The sequence below is a fragment of the Elgaria multicarinata genome, chromosome 18, assembly GCF_023053635.1.
Source record: "Elgaria multicarinata webbii isolate HBS135686 ecotype San Diego chromosome 18, rElgMul1.1.pri, whole genome shotgun sequence".
Classification (NCBI taxonomy): Eukaryota; Metazoa; Chordata; class Lepidosauria; order Squamata; family Anguidae; genus Elgaria; species Elgaria multicarinata.
In genome coordinates this window covers 2653635-2671869 of record NC_086188.1, presented here as the reverse complement: position 1 = coordinate 2671869, position 18235 = coordinate 2653635, and the positions used below count along the sequence as shown (strand labels likewise).

General features: G+C 48.1%; 1 protein-coding gene across 4 annotated transcripts in view; it reads right to left on the bottom strand.

Annotated features, from left to right (window-relative positions):
* Positions 1-18235, bottom strand: part of ACACB (acetyl-CoA carboxylase beta) — a 69597-nt gene that overhangs the window by 13138 nt on the left and 38224 nt on the right. For 3 of the 4 annotated variants that reach the window (XM_063144170.1, XM_063144171.1, XM_063144173.1), the window contains 20 exons: positions 16938-17062; positions 15975-16088; positions 15315-15428; positions 14733-14822; positions 14520-14638; positions 14199-14222; positions 11521-11658; positions 10960-11059; positions 10762-10869; positions 9740-9796; positions 9223-9264; positions 8887-9102; positions 6725-6880; positions 5329-5532; positions 4850-5005; positions 3845-3967; positions 2381-2650; positions 1248-1345; positions 1011-1131; positions 747-857 (listed from right to left, as the gene is read on the bottom strand). In XM_063144170.1, the coding sequence (XP_063000240.1) occupies positions 747-857; positions 1011-1131; positions 1248-1345; positions 2381-2650; positions 3845-3967; positions 4850-5005; positions 5329-5532; positions 6725-6880; positions 8887-9102; positions 9223-9264; positions 9740-9796; positions 10762-10869; positions 10960-11059; positions 11521-11658; positions 14199-14222; positions 14520-14638; positions 14733-14822; positions 15315-15428; positions 15975-16088; positions 16938-17062 (2486 nt within the window). The remainder of the gene's footprint in view (positions 1-746; positions 858-1010; positions 1132-1247; positions 1346-2380; positions 2651-3844; positions 3968-4849; positions 5006-5328; positions 5533-6724; positions 6881-8886; positions 9103-9222; positions 9265-9739; positions 9797-10761; positions 10870-10959; positions 11060-11520; positions 11659-14198; positions 14223-14519; positions 14639-14732; positions 14823-15314; positions 15429-15974; positions 16089-16937; positions 17063-18235) is intronic. The other variant, XM_063144172.1, reaches the window with a different exon arrangement.

The window sequence follows — 18235 nt, the reverse complement described above, 5'->3', positions numbered from 1 at the left end:
TTCTAATTCTGTATTTTAATCTTATATCAATTTCTGCTGCGTGGTTTTATCCTGGTTGTGCTTTTTATACTGTATTTCGTATTTGTGTTTTTAGACTGTTGGTTGTTTTATTACAGTTTTAATTTCTGTGAACCGCCCAGAGAGCTTCGGCTATTGGGCGGTATAGAAATGTAATAAATAAATAAATAAAATAAATAAATTGTGGGCGCTTCAGACAACGTCGGAATCCTCCAAGGCCTCTCTCATGTTTTCCAAGCATTTACAGAGGATTTCTTTGACTGAGGAAAATCTGGCATTTAGGGGAATGTCGGAATGAAACACTGGTGTAGTTGCAATTGCACAATTCCACTATGCCATAGCGCCACCTAGAGGTTATGTAGCGGGAACATACAGAAAGGCAGAGAAGGGAAATCTAAAACCAACCCAAACGGATCTGTTCTTAATACCACAAGGAATCCGGAAACAGAAGCAGGGCTAAAGCAGCAAGTGAAAAACCTTGTCTAGAAAAGTCCTACATCAATTTCGACTCTTTTCCTTAGATTCTCCTCTCCGTTCTGAGGAGAATCTAAACAACAGAACACAACAGGAACTAAAACGGCCTTCTCCATCCTGGCACCTTGCAGATGTGTTGGACTACAACTCCCATAATCCTGACCGGGAGTGATGGAGGTTGTAGTCCTGCACCTCTGCAGGGCGCCAATTGTAGAAGGGCAAGCTAAAAGAACAAAACCAGCCCCGCTTGCTACCTTATTCAAAGCACCGAATCCCGTCAGAATAATGTGGGAATTGTCCACCTGGATGACTCGCTGGCCAAGCCTCACGAGGTAGGCCCCAATCCCAATGGCGCGGCAGGTCACCTACCGAGAAACAAGCGCAGGAACCGAGTTATTTCTGAGAAATCAAAGGCTACACGTCTGCTTAGAAAGCCGAAGCAGTCCCGCTTGTCCAACAGCTATTGGATAACTACAGCATTATGTCCAAGCGCTACAACGGAAGGTGTCAAGTCGTACCATGCTAATGGTGACAATTTCGTCATAAGCGAGAGAAGATTCCCCAGCGATGGCGCCCGATGCTCTTAGGTTCTCCACGCCGAAGCCTTCCTCTTTACCGATAATGTCGGTTATGATGTACCTACGGGGGGCCACGAGGGCCAAAAGACAGAGCTGGGCAATGCAAAACACACACACACACAGAGTTCCTCAGTTGGGTTTCTTACGGATAGGAAGGCTGAAGTAAGACACTCTTACCTCGACTCGCCCGCTTCCTCCACGTGTTCGCAGTGAACAGAGTTCATGGAGCTGATCCTGGTGTAGTCCTGTGGGGTTAGGTACAGGTACTTGAATCCCTACAGGAAAAGATGGACGAAGTCAGATGGGAGAAACTGGGCCCACCATTTTGAAATGTCATTGTTATACAAATGTTCTTCACCCAGGGACGGGATCCAAACAGCAACTAAGCACAACTCCACACTTCCAGCGCTTTATTGATTAGTTATCAAGGTCTGGTCTCTTGAAGGCGAGCAGTCAGGCAGAGAATAGGGAATTCAGCACAGCATTTGAAGCTTGAAAGGGGTAGTTCCCAGTAGCAGCGTGAGCCAATCAGAACGTAACACTGGAACCTTCTCATCTTTTGCTAAACAATCCCTTTGCTCACAGTAAGTTACAGTAAGCTAACTTTTGCCTGGAGCCGAAGCCACTGTTTTCGTTGGATAAGACAGATACAAGAAGACACTCTTGAAAACACCCTCGGGTACGTGACATTTCGCCTGCTGTATAATGGCTACTTCATAGCTTCCTTTAGAAAATGGAGGCACCTATGCTAACATCATCATTAAGGAACTGGGCTCAGAGGAGGCAAAGTGCCGAGACAAGGGAGACAAAACAAGCTGAATAATGGTCAGTGTGCTGATGTCATAACACCATGTAGCCAATCAGATTTGGCTATGTGCGATGTTACTGAGGGCACAAAGCTAGTTTAGAGTGACGGTATATAGCCCATACCTAATCAGAGTGAGGGATCAAAAAAAGCCTATTCAGGGCAACTTCGAGGTGGGTGGGTGGCAAATTTGTGCTCACATTTGCGCTAATGCACATTAATTAATGCAAGTTAATGCTACTTCACATTAAGCATTAGTGCAAGTAGAATGAAATTCTGATAAAAACAACCCACGATTCTGTCAGTGAGTAAGATGATAGAAGAAAGATGTCTGTGAAAGACAGACAGAATGGATTTAACAAAAGCTGTGCACCCGTAGCTCAGAGGGATCTCTGGGCCGTGGAGAATTGGGAATATATCTGGGACCTTCCAGCAATGCCTCAGCTTCGACAACTGTGCCTGTGTCCACTTCTTCCCAAGTTGAGCCTGTCAACAGCCCCCATACCTTGTAGGGATCTGCAGGGTCCACCCAAGCCACTTGGAACTTGTGCTTGATCTCGTCGGCAAACCCAATGCGGGCGCCGCTGTTGGCGGCAATGTAGACCCTGGGAATGCCTTCCGCGCGGGCCAGCTCCGAGGCACGCAAGAACAGCAGGTCTTCTTCCGGCCCAAACGACCCGATCTTGTACGTGATGTCATTGCTAATAACCACGATGTCACGGCCTTTGGGGTACTCAGGGGTTTTCAGCTTCATTTTGAAGGCCACCATTCCAATCTGGCAGTGCATTTTTTTTTTAAAAAAAAGGGGAGGAATGCGTAAAAAGGAGAGGTTACGGAACAAATTTGGCACCAATTTCTTTCAACTGAGGATAAGAATACTTGTTAAGGGGGCAGAATGGTGGCTCTGAGCTTATGCCGCTTCCTCAGATCTCCTGAGCGGGGGCCCTGCGGCCCTCAAGGCTTCAGCAACGGCCTCACCTCAACATCCTCTAGCCTGCCAGCTTTCCTCCCTACCTGTTCTCCGTAGTTTGTTTATTTATTTTATTTATTTATTACATTTTTATACTGCCCAACAGCCGAAGCTCTCTGGGTGGTTCACAGAAATTAAAACCATGAAAAGCATAATAAAAACAACCAACAATCTAAAAGCACAAATACAAAATACAATATAAAAAGCACAACCAGGATTAAAACCACGCAGCAGAAATTGATATAGATTAAAATACGGGAATTAAAACAGCAAAGTTTAAATTTAAGTTAAATTAGGTGTTAAAATACTGAGAAAATAAAAAGGTCTTCAGCTGGCGTCTAAAAGAATATAATGTAGGTGCCAGGGTAGGTTTAGGGAGGTTTAGGGAGCTCATTCCACAGCTATAATGTAGGTTTAGGGAGCTCATTCCACAGCTGGGGTGCCACAGCAGAGAAGGCCCTGCTCCTGGTAGACACCTGCCTCACTTCCTTTGGCAGGAGCTCACGGAGAAGGACCCCTGAAGATGATCTTAAGGTCCGGGCAGGTACATACGGGAGGAGGCGTTCCTTCAAAGAACCTGGCCCCAAGCTGGCTTTGAATGTTAGTATCAGCACTTTGAGTATTAACATTTGAGGAGTTGGGATCTGCATCTGTTGAAGTGGTATGGTTAAATTAAGTGTTAAAATACTGAGAAAATAAAAAGGTCTTCAGCTGGCGAGGAAAGGAAAACAATGCAGGTGCCAAGCGAACCTCTCTGGGGAGCTCGTTCCACAGCCGGGGTGCCACAGCGGAGAAGGCCCTGCTCCTGGTAGCCACCTGCCTCACTTCCTTTGGCAGGGGCTCACGGAGAAGGACCCCTGAAGATGATCTTAAGGTCCGGGCAGGTACATACGGGAGGAGGCGTTCCTTCAAAGAACCTGGCCCCAAGCTGTTTAGGGCTTTGAATGTTAGTACCAGCACTTTGAATCGGGCCGGGACCTAGCCTGGCAGCCACCCTACCTCATTTCCTCCAGGTAGTCTGTTCATTTGCAGCAGCTGCCCCTGGGAATCCAGCACCAATTCAGTGTAAGTCAGGACGTCTGCGGCGTCTCCTTCTGTGGAACCCCACAGCTTGAACAGAGCCTGAGGAGGAAGGAACAAGAGAGCTGACCTATAGTTCTTGTTGTTTTAACAGATCAACAGCTGGCAACTCCTGTATGGAAGGCCCGGCAGCAGCAGGAGCCATGATCCCTCTCTATGCTGCCATCAGTCTCCATGCTAGCATAGAAAGTATTTCTTCAACTACATCGAAGGAGAAGCAGGGGACAGAGAAATACCCTCTGCGCTTAGAGGGAGGGGCCGTGGCTCAGTGGCAGAGCCCCCACTTGCTTCCCAGGTTCAACACCTCCAGATAGGACAAGGGGGAAAAACCTGCCCAAAACCCTGGAGAGCTACGGCTGCCAGTCAGTGTCGACAATACTGGGTTAGATGGACCAAAGCTCTTTTTAAAAAAAATAGTTTTTATTCTTTCAATACTTAAACATACATCAATACAATAACAAAAAAAACCAACATAATACATAAATGTTGAGTAACCTTAATAACATATTTTCTAATTAAAATGTTGACATAATCATACTTAACATAAAAGTGCACCCCCCACCCCACCCCGGGATCTATTCCTGTTTCCAAAATCTCATTGTTTCTTCTGGAGGCGGTTTCCCACTCCCCTTAGATAAAACATATTCTAGGAACTGTTTCCATATTCCCTCAGAATCATTCGTTTTTGTTACTCCTCTTCTCACTTCTATATTACATGTTAATTTATCATTAATAGCAATGTCCCATATCTCTTTATACCAATCTTCTATATGGTAATCCCCTTGAACCTTCCAGTTCCTAGATATCATTAACCTTGCTGCCGTCAGCAAATTCGTTATCAATTCTTTTGTCTCTTTATTACAATTTCATTGGACCAACGCTCTAAGGCGGCTTGCCATGATGCTACTGGCCGGCTCAGCTCACCTGACGGAACATCTCCAGGAAGTCGTAGACGTAGGTGGTGCCCAGCGATTGGGCCTGGAAGCGTTTGGCTTGGAGCAGGTCCTTCGTGACGTAGGGCGTATTGATCAGCATCCCGTGCAAGGGCCCTTGCTTGTCTCCGTAGGAGTGAAACATAATCTAATCAAGGATGCAAAGCAAAGCGTCAGGTCGTTTCCTCCCTCTGACGAAGTCAAAGCTACCCCAAAACGTGGCACTTGCGGTTTGCAATCCAGGCGGTTTGCAAAGACCAGGAGGAACTTGTCTGCTAAATTGTGAACCGCCATTTTTTTAAAAAAAATGACTCATTATCCCTGTTAAAAATAAAGCCGCACAAATGGTCACAAAGTACAGGAGAGGCCAGGAAGGTGACGACGTCATGTAAAGGACCCGCAAACCTCTGTGAAGAACCAATCCCAACGGCGAGATAAAAACCTTGTGTTGAGAAGCCCAAAGACACCTACGCTCCCTGTGCTGGGGTCGTTGACTTCCTTATAGAGGCTGATGTCCAGATAATATCCTGACTCATCGGTGAGGAAGAGGCGGATGGGGACGGCTTGTGCAGTTGGCGTCAAACGGATGTTGATCTTCACTTCAGCTTGAAGGACCCGGAGTTTCCACAGGCGGCTCCCATACCGCATCACCATGGCGCGCACGGATTCCTCGATCTGGAAGTGCCAGCAGTAAAATGAAGATAATAATTAAAAGGACCTATTTATTACTAATAACAATAAGAAGAATAAAGAATTTAAAAAATACAAATAGAAGAATAATGGGCAGGGCATCCCAGGACCCACAGGATATGTTAGATTCCCTTCTGAGGCCATGCACACTTACGCGACCTCATGAGAAGGTATCTGACCATCAGTGGTTCTTTCTGTAATGCTCGCACCGTTGCAGAACGAACCACATAAGCTGCTTCACAACGACCATGTAGACGTCGAAAAGGGGCGTTCCAGTGGGCAGAGAAGGGAGGGGAGAGGAGAAGCCAGGATACACGGGATCCTATGGTCTCCCTGTCGCTGGTCCCCACCCACCACTGGTTAAATTTTTATTTTTTTTTATTTATTTATTACATTTTTATACCGCCCAATAGCCGAAGCTCTCTATGAGCTAGATCGGCTCAGAGGCCCACCTCGCTGGGTTTATTTTTATTTATTTATTTATTTATTTTTAAACTTTTTTTATTGTTTCATAACCATATACGACATAAAAGCATTGCATAAAGACATTACATCTAAGAGAAATGAACACACAAGGAAAAAGGGGGGAAAGGGAAAAAGAAAAAAAAAGACAATAACAAATAATAAGAAGAAAGAAATTCAAAGAAAAAAGGAAATACATAAACCAAGGTTAAGGTATGTTTTCGGCTCTCTACACATCAGAGATATAAATTATATTCTCTCCTTGTTAATACATGTAACACAATAATCAAATTCATTTCTTTCTTCCAAGTTAACTATTTCTCATACGTTGAATCCAGAGACAAATACATCATTTTTCTCTGTTTCTTGCAAAAATTCTATCAGAGGTTTCCATTCGGGTATAAATGAGACTGTTGATTTATCTCTCATGATTGCTGTCAATTTTGCCATGGTTTGTTTGTTTTTAAAAGAGGAACAGGAGATGAAATCACCTCTGCCTTCTTCCCCACCCTGCTGGCAACAGCCCAAGCTTGGAGTCTGCCATCTAATGGGCAGTAACCCCAGAGGATCGCACCCTAAAATAATAACAATTAAAATAAAAATAGCAAATTAAATAATAAGTGAATAAAGAAATACGATCCTCTGTCTCGGCAAGCCCAATCACCTTCCTGGGTGCAGAAGGGGGAGCGAAAGAGAGAGAGAGAGAGGGGCAGACCTTGGAAGGATCCATGACAACCGTGGGGACGAAGTTGAGGAAGATGTGGTTGCAGTCAGTGCGAACCGTGGTGTTGTTGAAGGCCACCTCCAGCTCGTCCATGGCCTCCAGGAGCAGCCGTTCGCCCTCGTTCTGCAGGTATTCAAAAGAGGCTTCCTGATCCAGAAAGACAGCAGGAAGAAGCAGGTCAAGCAACAACACGCAGACAAAGGTGAGGCCCTCAAAAGAGCAGCTACCCTCTTAAAGGAATCTCAGGTTTCGGGGTCAGGCTGCGTCCCCACCCCAGCAGAAGGCGGACTCAACCATAAACCAGCGTTAGCAGAACTGGATGTAACTGCTAACCCTAGTAATTGGCCTCGCTCAAATTCATTTCCCAGGGAGAAGAACACAGATATTTCGGCGGTATCGCTGACCCTCCGGCCAATACGAACAAAAAATGCTCAGCTCCCAATGACTGTTGCTATTAAGAGCTAGGAACGAGGAACCCCCAGCTGTGACAAGGCAGTAGAGCTGAAGCTTAGAGGGTTGTCTAGGCCACAGAAGTACTCCAAGGCTCCGAACTGGCACTGCCCACCACAGCTGGCCACTGAGAACCACACTAGGGGGGAATCCGCACGTCGTTCCGAGATCGCTTCTAAGCGACCCCAGTGCGGTGTGAAAGCAAGCGTGTAACTTGCCTTTGGAAGAGCCGACGAAGAGACGTTCTTCCCGCCCCCCGCCGCCACCCAACTCCCTCCTCGCTGACCGGCGAGGAGAGCTCAGCTGAAGAAGGCAGGGTTGAGAGCGGAAGAAGCTCTCCACCCCGCCTTCTTCCCCCGAGCTCTCCGTCCCAGCCGGTGAGGAGGGAGTTGGGGGGCGGCGGGGGGCGGCGGGAATGACGTATCTTCGTCGGCTCTTCAAAAGGCAAGTTACACGCTCGCTTTCATGCCGCACTGGGGTCGCTTAGAAGCGATCTCAGAACGACGTGCGGATTCCCCCTTGGGCTCTCAGATTGGCAGGAAATGTCCTGCTCATGGTCCCCTCCATAAAGAAGGTGAGAAGGATGAGGAAACCGAGACAGGGCTTTCTCAGTGGTGGCCCCCCGTTTGTGAATCTCCCTGCCAAGAAAGGAGTAGCCCCACTGTGACTATTTTAAACGTAAGTTAGGACGCAATCTTATGCATGTTTAGGCAGAAAAAGGTCCTACGACTCCCAGCGTTCCCCAGTAAGACATGCTGGGAAATGCAGGACTTTCCCCCTCCATCTAAACAAGCATAGGATTGTGCCCTTAAATAACATTTTATTTACACAAATATTGGGTTCCTGACCTGTTGGTTTGAGTGTTTTAGGTTAGATTACTACTGTCGTATTTCCATCCTTTTAGTGTGACGGTATGATTTTATGGTTGCTTGGTTAATATTGTACACCGCTGTGTGTTCTCTTTGGAGGAGGAGCAGGGTGTAAGAATTCTAAATAAGTAATATATGAACTGTAATTGAGTTACCGTTATAGTTAACCAAGTACAATTATGGTGATGGCATTCGTTGGTCCTGTGAACTGCTTTAAGCACCACCTATTGTGGACAATGTGGGACACAAATACATTGACTAGGGGCGGATCTACACAGCGCACTGAAGGTGCTTGCATGCGCCTGCAGTGCGCCCCGAAAGCGATTGTGTAGATCCTGCCCTGGAAGAGGAGGAGGAGGAGGAGGCGGCTGGGGAATCCGGCCGCGTCTTTGCCACCGCCGCTGCCCACCTCCCCGCCGGCCTCCTGCTGCCGGTGAAAGAGCCACTCGGCGGAAGAAGGCGGGGCGGAGAGCGGAAGAAGCTCTCCGACCTGGGTGGGGAGGTGGGCAGCGGTGGCGGCAAGGACACGGCCCTCCTCTGCCTCTTCCTCCGCCTCTTCCAGGGCAGGATCTACACAATCGCTTTCAGGGCGCACTGCAGGCGCATGCAAGCACCTTCAGTGCGCTGTGTAGATCCACCCTAGGACTGTAACTACCAGGTGCTCCTTGACAGGAAGGGCTAGAAAAGGCTTCCTGTTTGGGCTGGAATGTGGCCTTAAAAACCACCATCTTCCTGGCTCCAGTGTGTCCTCTTTGGCTTGCTGGTTCGGCTCCAGCCTCCTGTCACAAGCCTCGTCTCCTGGGTCCCCTCTGACAGCTCCGCCCTGAGGTTTACCTTGGTGATGAGATCAGAGTGTCTGACGATGGCCCGGACGAAAAATCTGTAGTCGGTGACCTCGGTGCCTTCCTCTACCTTGGCCGCGCCCAGGTAAAGGTGCATCTTGTGGTTGGCGCAAGGCACTGCCGTCAGGTCGAAGTTGCGCATCCGACTCAGCTCCAACTGGAAGGCCAAGGCTGGCTCCAAGTGCCGATAGATCCTGTCCTCAGCGAACTGCAGCAGGGAAGGGAGAGCAAAGACCCGTTGGACTTGGTTCCCAGGCTGGACCCACTTCTGCAGGGAGTCAGACACAGGCGCCACAAAGAGCACAGCGGGAAAGGGTCAACATCTCACCTCATCGCGTGCTCGGAATGTGAAGAACTTGGGAAATTCCCTCTGCAAAGGAAAGCGGAAGTTATAAATAAGGAGAAAAAGACACACACGCAAATTTCCAACCAAGAGAGTTCATCACCACAATGTTTATCATAGAATCATAGAATAGCAGAGTTGGAAGGGGCCTACAAGGCCATGGAGTCCAACCCCCTGCTCAATGCAGGAATCCACCCTAAAGCATCCCTGACAGATGATTGTCCAGCTGCCTCTTGAAGGCCTCTAGTGTGGGAAAGCCCACAGCCTCCCTAGGTAACTGATTCCATTGTCGTACTGCTCTAACAGTCAGGAAGTTTTTAACTTGAGCTTCCTTTAACTTGAGCCCGTTATTCCATGTCCTGCACTCTGGGAGGATCGAGAAGAGACCACCACCTTCACCCTCTGACGCAGTTGAGATGCCTTCAAGGGAGCATTATGTTACAGTTAAAAATACTAAAAGATATATAAAAATGATATTGAATGCCTAACGACCTTCACTAACCTGCTGGGTTATCAAAAATGTGATTCTTCGGAGCCCGTAGTCCACAAGGATGTTGTTCTGTATGGAAAAGAAGAGACCGAGAAAAGAGAGGCAAAAGTCTGAATACACCTAGGGAAATGCCTACATGATCAGCAGGACAACCTACTCGATCTCTTAGGAAAGAAGCTACATGAAAACAGACTTAAGATTGGATCAAGATGGTTCTGCTTTCAGTAGGAGTTTATTTATTTATTTCATTTCTATACCGCCCAATAGCCGAAGCTCTCTGGGCGGTTCACAAAAATTAAAACCATGAAGAGCATAACAAAACAACCAACAATTTAAAAACACAAATACAAAATACAGTATGAAAAGCACAACCAGGATAAAAACCACGCAGCAAAATTGATATAAAATTAAAATACAGCGTTAAAACAGTAAAATTTAAATTTAAGTTAAAATGAAGTGTTAAAATACTGAGAGAATAAAAAGGTCTTCAGCTGGCGACGAAAGGAGTGCAGTGTAGGCGCCAGGCGGACCTCTCTGGGGAGCTCATTCCACAGCCGGGGTGCCACAGCGGAGAAGGCCCTGCTCCTAGTAGCCACCTGCCTCACTTCCTTTGGCAGGGGCTCACGGAGAAGGACCCCTGTGGATGATCTTAAGGTCCGGGCAGGCACATATGGGAGGAGGCGTTCCTTCAAATAACCTGGCCCCAAGCCGTTTAGGGCTTTGAATATTAATACCAGCACTTTGGGTATTAACATTTGAGGAGTTGGGATCTGCATCTGTTGAAGTAGTATGGTTAATAATTCAAAATGTATCCATGAGTTCCAACCGGGATGCAGAGTGAATCATCACTTTCATACTACCCTCAAGTTGACCTGGGGAAACCACTGCGTTGACTGAACTGGGGGCCAACTTCACAGTGGTACGAGGCCAATGTCGCACCAGTGTTGCTTTTATCGGAACAGAAGGCCAGGCCTGAGCAAGACCAGTTGTGTTCTTTCTACGGATGCCAGGAAGGGAGCAGAAGGGCCCAAGACCTTAGACTGAGCGAAGGCTCTGAAGACCGGGACCAGCTCCTCGTCTTCATCGTGTCCGGCGCACCGTACGGCGATGTTCAGGATGTGAATGGGCTCCTCCCGGACGCTCTGGAAACCACAATGCCACAGGGGTCAGTCCCACCAGTAACACGGGAAGCTCGTTCGCTGGAGGGTTGCCCACAACCCCCCAACCCTCACCTTGTTGTCCTCTTCGTCGTAGAGCGTGGCCCTCACCTCGCTGAACAAGGGGCTCTCCGAGGGGGGCTCAGCAAAGCAGGAAATGACTTCGTCAAAATTTCTGGCGCAAAACCAAAAAGAAGAGAGTACAAATGAGATGAGTTCATATTGAGGTTTCGGGGCTGGTATAAGACCTAGGCACCATACTAGTCTTGCTGGCTTTATGCCCCCTCCAGGATCAGAGGCAGCTGCAAACCCTTCCTAGAGTCGGAAGACTTAAAGAGAGTAGCGCATACGCTGGTAACTTCGAGGCCCGACTTCTGCCATGCGCTCTACATAGGGCTACCTGTGTGCCTAGTCTGAAAATTTCAACTAGTTCAAAATATTGCAGCCAGGTACACCTAGGGGTGACCACATTACAGCAGTTTTAAAATCCCTTCTGAAGGGGGGCTGCCAATACGGGGACGACGACTCCATCACTCTGGATCAAGGCTAGATGGGCTGGGAAGGCAGCGATGCGTCCCCTCCCGTTCAGAAACCCGGGCGTTCCCCCACCTTGCTCCTAAAACGCCGCCCAACTACCTGGCGAAGTCTTCGAATCTGTCGAAGGCCACCATGGCACCCATGCGCTGGCAGAGAGGAGAAAAGCCGCTGTCCATGAAGAGTTCAGTGCTGTGCCGGGCCAAATCGGGGTTGGAGATGCTGACGGGCACTGACATTCTGCGTGCAAAAAGGAGGGCAAAGGAAGGGAAATCAGGTGTGCCGCAGTGCTAGGGACGCCTGGTTGTTCCGTGACTCCGCGGGATTATGGCTCTTCTCTAAAACAGAAGTGGGTGAGACTTGTGGCTCTCCAGATGTTCTGGCCTACAACTCACATCAGCCCTAGTCAGCTAATCTGATTCTAAGGCAGCCTTCCTCAACCTGGGACGCTCCAGATGTGTTGGACTGCAACTCCCAGAATGCCCCAGCCAGCTGGCTGGGGCATTCTGGGACATGCAGTCCAACACATCTGGAGCGCCCCAGGTTGAGGAAGGCTGTTCTAAGGGATTATGGGAGTTGTAGGCTAAAACATCTGGCGTACCACAAGCTGCCTATTCTTGCTTTAAAAGATTATTATTATTATTATTATTATTATTATTATTATTATCATCATCATCATCATTATTATCATTACAACAACAGCAGTTTACTGCCTGTTAGAAAGTCAGGCCATGCGCATACAGAAACATAATAAAATACTCCTCACGCCAGAGGTAATACCAAAAATACAAAGTGTTAATAAAATGGCTAACAAGAGCAGGTTAAAACATCTTGTAATCCTGGACAATATTTGCTGACATATTATATTATATTAATAAGTGACTTTCATTTGTCCAGAGCCTGTTTGACAAACCTGGCAGTCCTATGAACCGCCCAGAGAGCTTCAGCTATGGGGCGGTATAGAAATGTAATAAATAATAAATAAATAAAATAAATAAAATAAATAATAGTCTGTACCAGCCGGTAATGTTAGAATTATGCTTGCAGACGAGATATAATTGAACCCAACAATTAAGGGCTCAAGGTATTATTATTATTATTAACATCATTATTGTCAACAACAATTTATTAGATTTATATCCCATTTTTTCCTCCAAGGAACTTAAGGCGGTGCACATAATCTTCCTCCTCTCCATTTTATCCTCACAACAACCCTGTGATGCAGGTTAGGCTGAAAAAGTCTGTGACTGGTCCAAAGTTACCTAGTGAGCTTCTATGGCCAAGTGGGGACTAGAACCCGGACCTCCCGATTCCCAGTCCAAGACTCTAGCCACTACCCCCACAATGGCTCTCTTGGACAGGCGAGATTACTTCAATTGGGCTGGCCCAATATTAGTTCCTTCTTAAAGAGCCTGATCAGCCCAGCCAGGATTCTTCCATCGGATGGTCCACGTACACATGCTATCATGGCTCCCCGTCGGGGAATTGAACCCCGGTCTCCCGCGTGACAGGCGGGATACTCACCACTATACTAACTGATCTAACACACATGGTTCCCCCAGATGGAGAGCTCTGAGCAATAACCATCAGAAGGCATCATGCAGCTATTCCGTGGCTTTTTCCTAAACAGATTTCCCACGGATGGAAAAGAAGATGGAAGAAGCAGTAGAAAAACACGAGAGGGTTACATGTGGATGATGACGGCATCTGGACACACACACACACACCCTAAAATTCTGTGAATGAAGCAGGATGGTGGTGTATTAAAAGCCTCATCTAGAAGCATCTGCACATGCTTAACCATTGTCAGCCGGGGTTTTCTCAGACCAGGTCTTTAGCTGAGGTGCCACAGCCCTCTGGAAAGTACGCTAGGGAGAACGAGCACTTCAGTGTCAGGATCAGGCCCGGTCTCCCTGGTTTATACTTGGACTTGGAGCCTGAAGAAGTAGACCAGCAGAGATGGGAAGTGGGGGAGGAAATTCTCCAAGACTTGCCAGGAGTCAAGGAGGAATCTTCCCAGGATCTCGTCGGACAGGAGGCCCAGGCTCAGAACTCATCCTCCCTGCCCTTGGGAACTCCATCTTTGTCGGAGGGGGAGGAAACATAGGAGTTGACAGATCCTACAGTCTGCTGCAGGGTCAAGTGGGCGGAGTTGAGAGATGGGGGGAGGGTCTGCTAGGTTAGCCATCGCCAGAGGCTACCAATTGAAGACCCTCCTTGAAGGAGGGGTTCAGTAAAAGCCTGTCAGGCATTGCAGGAAACTGTCTGTTCATTTGAAAGGCAGGCCTTCGCAATTCCAAGCCCTCCTGCCCAGATGTGAGACAATAAAGAGGCCTGCCATGCAATCCGCAAAGCTTTATTCAGTAAACAGACGCCTCTTCACACCTGGAGGGAGTGCGAAGGCCGCCGGGACCTATCCTCTAAGCTTAATTAGCCTAGCAAAGCAAGGCAACCGTTAGGCATAAATGCAAGACACATTTCTTCAAAGACAGCCTAGGGCGAGGGGTCCCCAACCTCAGACCCAGGGACTAGATCTTGCCCTCCAGAGTCCTCCGGAGGGCTGCACCTGCTTTTTTCGATTCCATACCATTCAGAAGAAGAAGAGGCCCTTGTTTTGTCCTCCACATGCCTGCCGCAAAGCAAATTAGAGAGCCGGTTCAGAAGGAAGGATGGGGAGGAGGAGGAGGGGGGTTAGGGTCAACCAGGCGTTTAGGGCAACGTCACTGTCGTCGCCGTCTTTGCTACTCATGCTGAAGAGCAAAAAGAATTGGACACTCTACCTGCTCAAGGCGGGGCTGCTGCCTCTGAAAAGACACAGGGACACAGAAAGCTGCCTTACCCCGAGTCAGGAGGCTGGACCCATTTAGCCCTGTGCTGTCTTGCTCCGACTGACAACAGGAACGCTGTGTAGATCCCCTCCCCATCTCCAATGGAGGCCCTTCCCAGGACTTGAACCTGGGGCCTTTTGCATGCAGAGGATGTGATCTACCAACCAGCTAAGCTCCCCCCTCTCCCCTTCTTTCAGCCCGTCCCTTTCCGGTTTCCCCCCTCCCCACACACAGCAGAGCCCCCGGAAAGACGCCAGAGGATGCTGTGCCTACCTGTTCGGATGAGATGAAGGCAGCATGAACTGGAACTCCACCACGCAGGTCCCGTCCACGAGCTGCCGATGCTGCAGGCTGTTGAGTTCGTAGGCAATGTAGGCCCTCCTCACGTACACCTGCGATAAAAACCCCCTTCTGTTTTGCAAAAAGGCTCGTCAGGCCCAGTTCGAACGCTAGTCCATCAGAGCCTTCGCAACTCCCTCCTTTTACCTCCAGGGCCGCCATGCGCACCACCTGGTTGGAGTGGTAGAAGAAGGTGGGCAGAACATCAAAGATGGTGGTTTCGGAAAGGATCAGCTTCTACAGAAGAGGGAACGGACATCAAATGAAGGAAAGAAACTGTAAGGTTGCAGTATGGAGATTGCACTCTGTTTGGTGTTGTTTCTTAAATCACGCTGATGTAGAATTTGCCAGTAAGTTTGATAATACTAATTTAGGACTCAATCAAGACCAAGGTTCTCTTCCTCCATGACAGGTTTTTAGTTATTGTAGCAACGCTATGTAGGGTGAACGTTATTATTTATTATTATTTATTTATTACATTTTTATACCGCCCAATAGTCGAAGCTCTCGTTGGGCAGTCAGGGGTCTTTTCCAGCCTCAGGTCTTTTTTTTCCCCAAACACGTGAGGGCAGAGATAGAATCGGAGCCCTTCCGTACACAAAGCATGTACTCTGCCCTGAATTATGCCCTTCTCTAAAGTCCCCATTTTAAGCAGCAGCTGTAAAACACAAGCTGTTACAAATTGCACCTGCTGCCAAGATCCAGATGGTCAAAAGAAGCTGGGCTCACCTTGAGGTTTTCAGGGCAGAACTGGTGTCCGTACATGTCAATGGCGGAGAGGAAAATGGACTCCACCTGGTTGTGCCTCAGTTCGTATGAAGGGAGGTGGGACGCAATCAGCACCTGGGAACACAAAAAAGGGGGTTGCGTCAACCTGCACGCAGTAAGCAAGGAAGCGAGAACCAAAGGGGACTTTTTGTACAAGGCGCTAACAAAATACTTTAAATAAGAAATCTCTTCAAGTAATTTGAACACAATTGCCAACTTTGGTATGATTTATTCCGCCTACAAGACGGAGGCTTTCAAACCATCCAAAGAGGAGACTGGGCGTTGCTAACCAGACGTTTTTCAAGGGCTACTTCAGGGGTGCTCAAAGCACAGCACACACCCAGCAGGATTTTCAGCCTACCTTCCTGGAACCAGGGAGCCTGTGCTGATGACAAAGTGCTTTGGAGTTCTCTTCGGATGCAAACACGGCTTAAAATACAGCACGGGCACATCCGTGCCTGGCTGTTACTTGAGAAACACAAACCAAATGTTCCCCAGGCCATGCAGGGGCTTCTTTAGGATCCTGTCCTTGGTGACAATCCCAGTCTCACACGAACTGCCTGTAGCTTTGGTGGGGAGGGTGAGATAGGAAGCCACACACAAACCCACCCCCCAACTGACCTGCCTGGCCCTTAAGGCCACTTTGGAGTGCTCTGTTTTGCTCAGCTGCGTCAGCTCGTTCAAAATGGCCATCAGCTCGTCCGTCAGGGTGGGGTCCCTGCCGCAAAGCTGATCCTGCGCACAACATAAAACAGCAAACAACTGAGCTCCTACTGCACTTTTCTGGAAAAGAAGCAGCAATGGATGGAGCCGCCTGTCTTATTATTATTATTATTATTATTTATTTATTTATTTATTTATTTATTTATTTATATAGCGCCATCAATGTAGATGGTGCTGTACAGAGTAAAACAATAAAATAGCAAGACCCTGCCGCATAGGCTTACATTCTAATAAAATCATAATAAAACAATAAGGAGGGGAAGAGAATGCACCAAACAGGCACTGGGTAGGGTAAAACTAACAGTATAAAGTCAGAACAAAATCAAGATTTAAAAGCTTTAGGAAAAAGAAAAGTTTTTAGCTGAGCTTTAAAAGCTGCGGTTGAACTTGTAGTTCTCAAATGTTCTGGAAGAGCGTTCCAGGCGTAAGGGGCAGCAGAAGAGAATGGACGAAGCTGAGCAAGGGAAGTAGAGACCCTTGGGCAGGCGAGAAACATGGCATCAGAGGAGCGAAGAGCACGAGCGGGGCAAGAGTGTGAGATGAGAGAGGAGAGATAGGAAGGAGCTGGACAGCTCAAAGAAACTATCCATAAGGAGAGGCACAGATTTCTTCGGCTTCAGGACAGCCTGGCCCCCAACCTCATGCCCGCCGGATGGTTTAGACTGCAACGCCCATCAGCCCCAGCCAGCATGGCCACTAGTCAGTGATGATGGGAGTTGGAGTCCAAAACATCTGGAGGGCACCTGTTTGGGCACCAGGGCTGCTTCGGAGGATGCCCTTGTTGCTTTGAGAGAACCCACATGTCCCATCCTCCATCCTCTTCCGCTCACCCTTAGAAGGAGGCTCCGCCTTTCTACTCACGATCAACATGGTCACCAGGAGGTTCTTCTTGGCCACTTGGGCATGGGAGAAAATGTATTCAAGGACGGGGGTCATGTCAGGCATGTATCGCTCCCGCAGGTTGATCACACATTTGTCGTAGTGAGCTGAGATGAAAAAGGGAAATAAAAGAAGGGGAAATTATCCTTATTATCATTATCATTATTATTATTATTATATTTATTTGTATCCCGCCTTTTGCCCAATACTGGGCCTCAAGGCGGCCTTAGAAAGTTTAAAACATACATTGGGGAAAAAACATTTAAAATACACAACAAAATTATAAGTCATTAACATAGATGGAGGACCAAATTACTCTCCAAAGGCCTGCTAGAACAAACAAGTTTTAGTCTGCTTCCGAAAGCCCATCAAGGAGGGAGCCAGCCTAGCTTCCCCAGGAAGAGAGTTCCAGAGCACTGGAGCGGCCACCGAGAAGGCCCTCTCCCATGTTCCCACCAAGCGCGCCTGTGAAGATGGTGGGACTGAAAGAAGGGCCTCTCCAGAAGATCTCAAAGCACAGGCAGGCTCATAAGGAAGAATAGGGTCTTTCAGATAACCTGGACCCGAGCCATATAGGGATAAAATAAAAGGAGGGATAAAATAAAGGCAGCTGGACAAATTCTGGAGGAGAAGGCTATTGATGGATACTAGTCCTGATGGCTATGTGCTACCTCCAATATCAGGGGCGGTAAGCCTACATACAGCAGTTGCTGGGGAACATGGGCCGGAGGGTGCTGCTGCACTCGGGTCCTGCTTGTGGGTTTCCCATGGGCAGCTGGGCTGGCCACTGTGTTAGCATAAGTGACTCCATTTTAAAAAGGAAACTATGAAGCAGCCACTATGCAGCAAGCGAAGCGCCACGTACCCAAGGGTGTCTCCTTGTATCTGTCTTATCTACCAAAAACAAGAGCCCCTGGCTCCAGCACGAAGGTTAGTTTATGTGGAGCAACGGGGTTGTTTAGCTAAGATTAGAAAGACCGTTATGCCCCAGTGTTACGTTCTGACTGGTTCATGCTGTTACTAGGCACTGCCCTTTGCAGGCTACAAATGCTATACCGGATTCCCTGTTTCTTTTGCCTGGCTGCTCGCTTTGAAGAGACTCAGACCTTGATTACTAATCAATAAAGCGCTTTTGAACCCTCTGTCGCTGAAGTGTGGAGTCTTGCTTAGGGGATGATTGGATCCCGTCCCTGGGGCGAAGGACTTGTATAACAACTGTGTGAACAGAATGTTGGACTAGATGGACCCTTGGTCTGATCCAGCATCCATTATGCTGGATC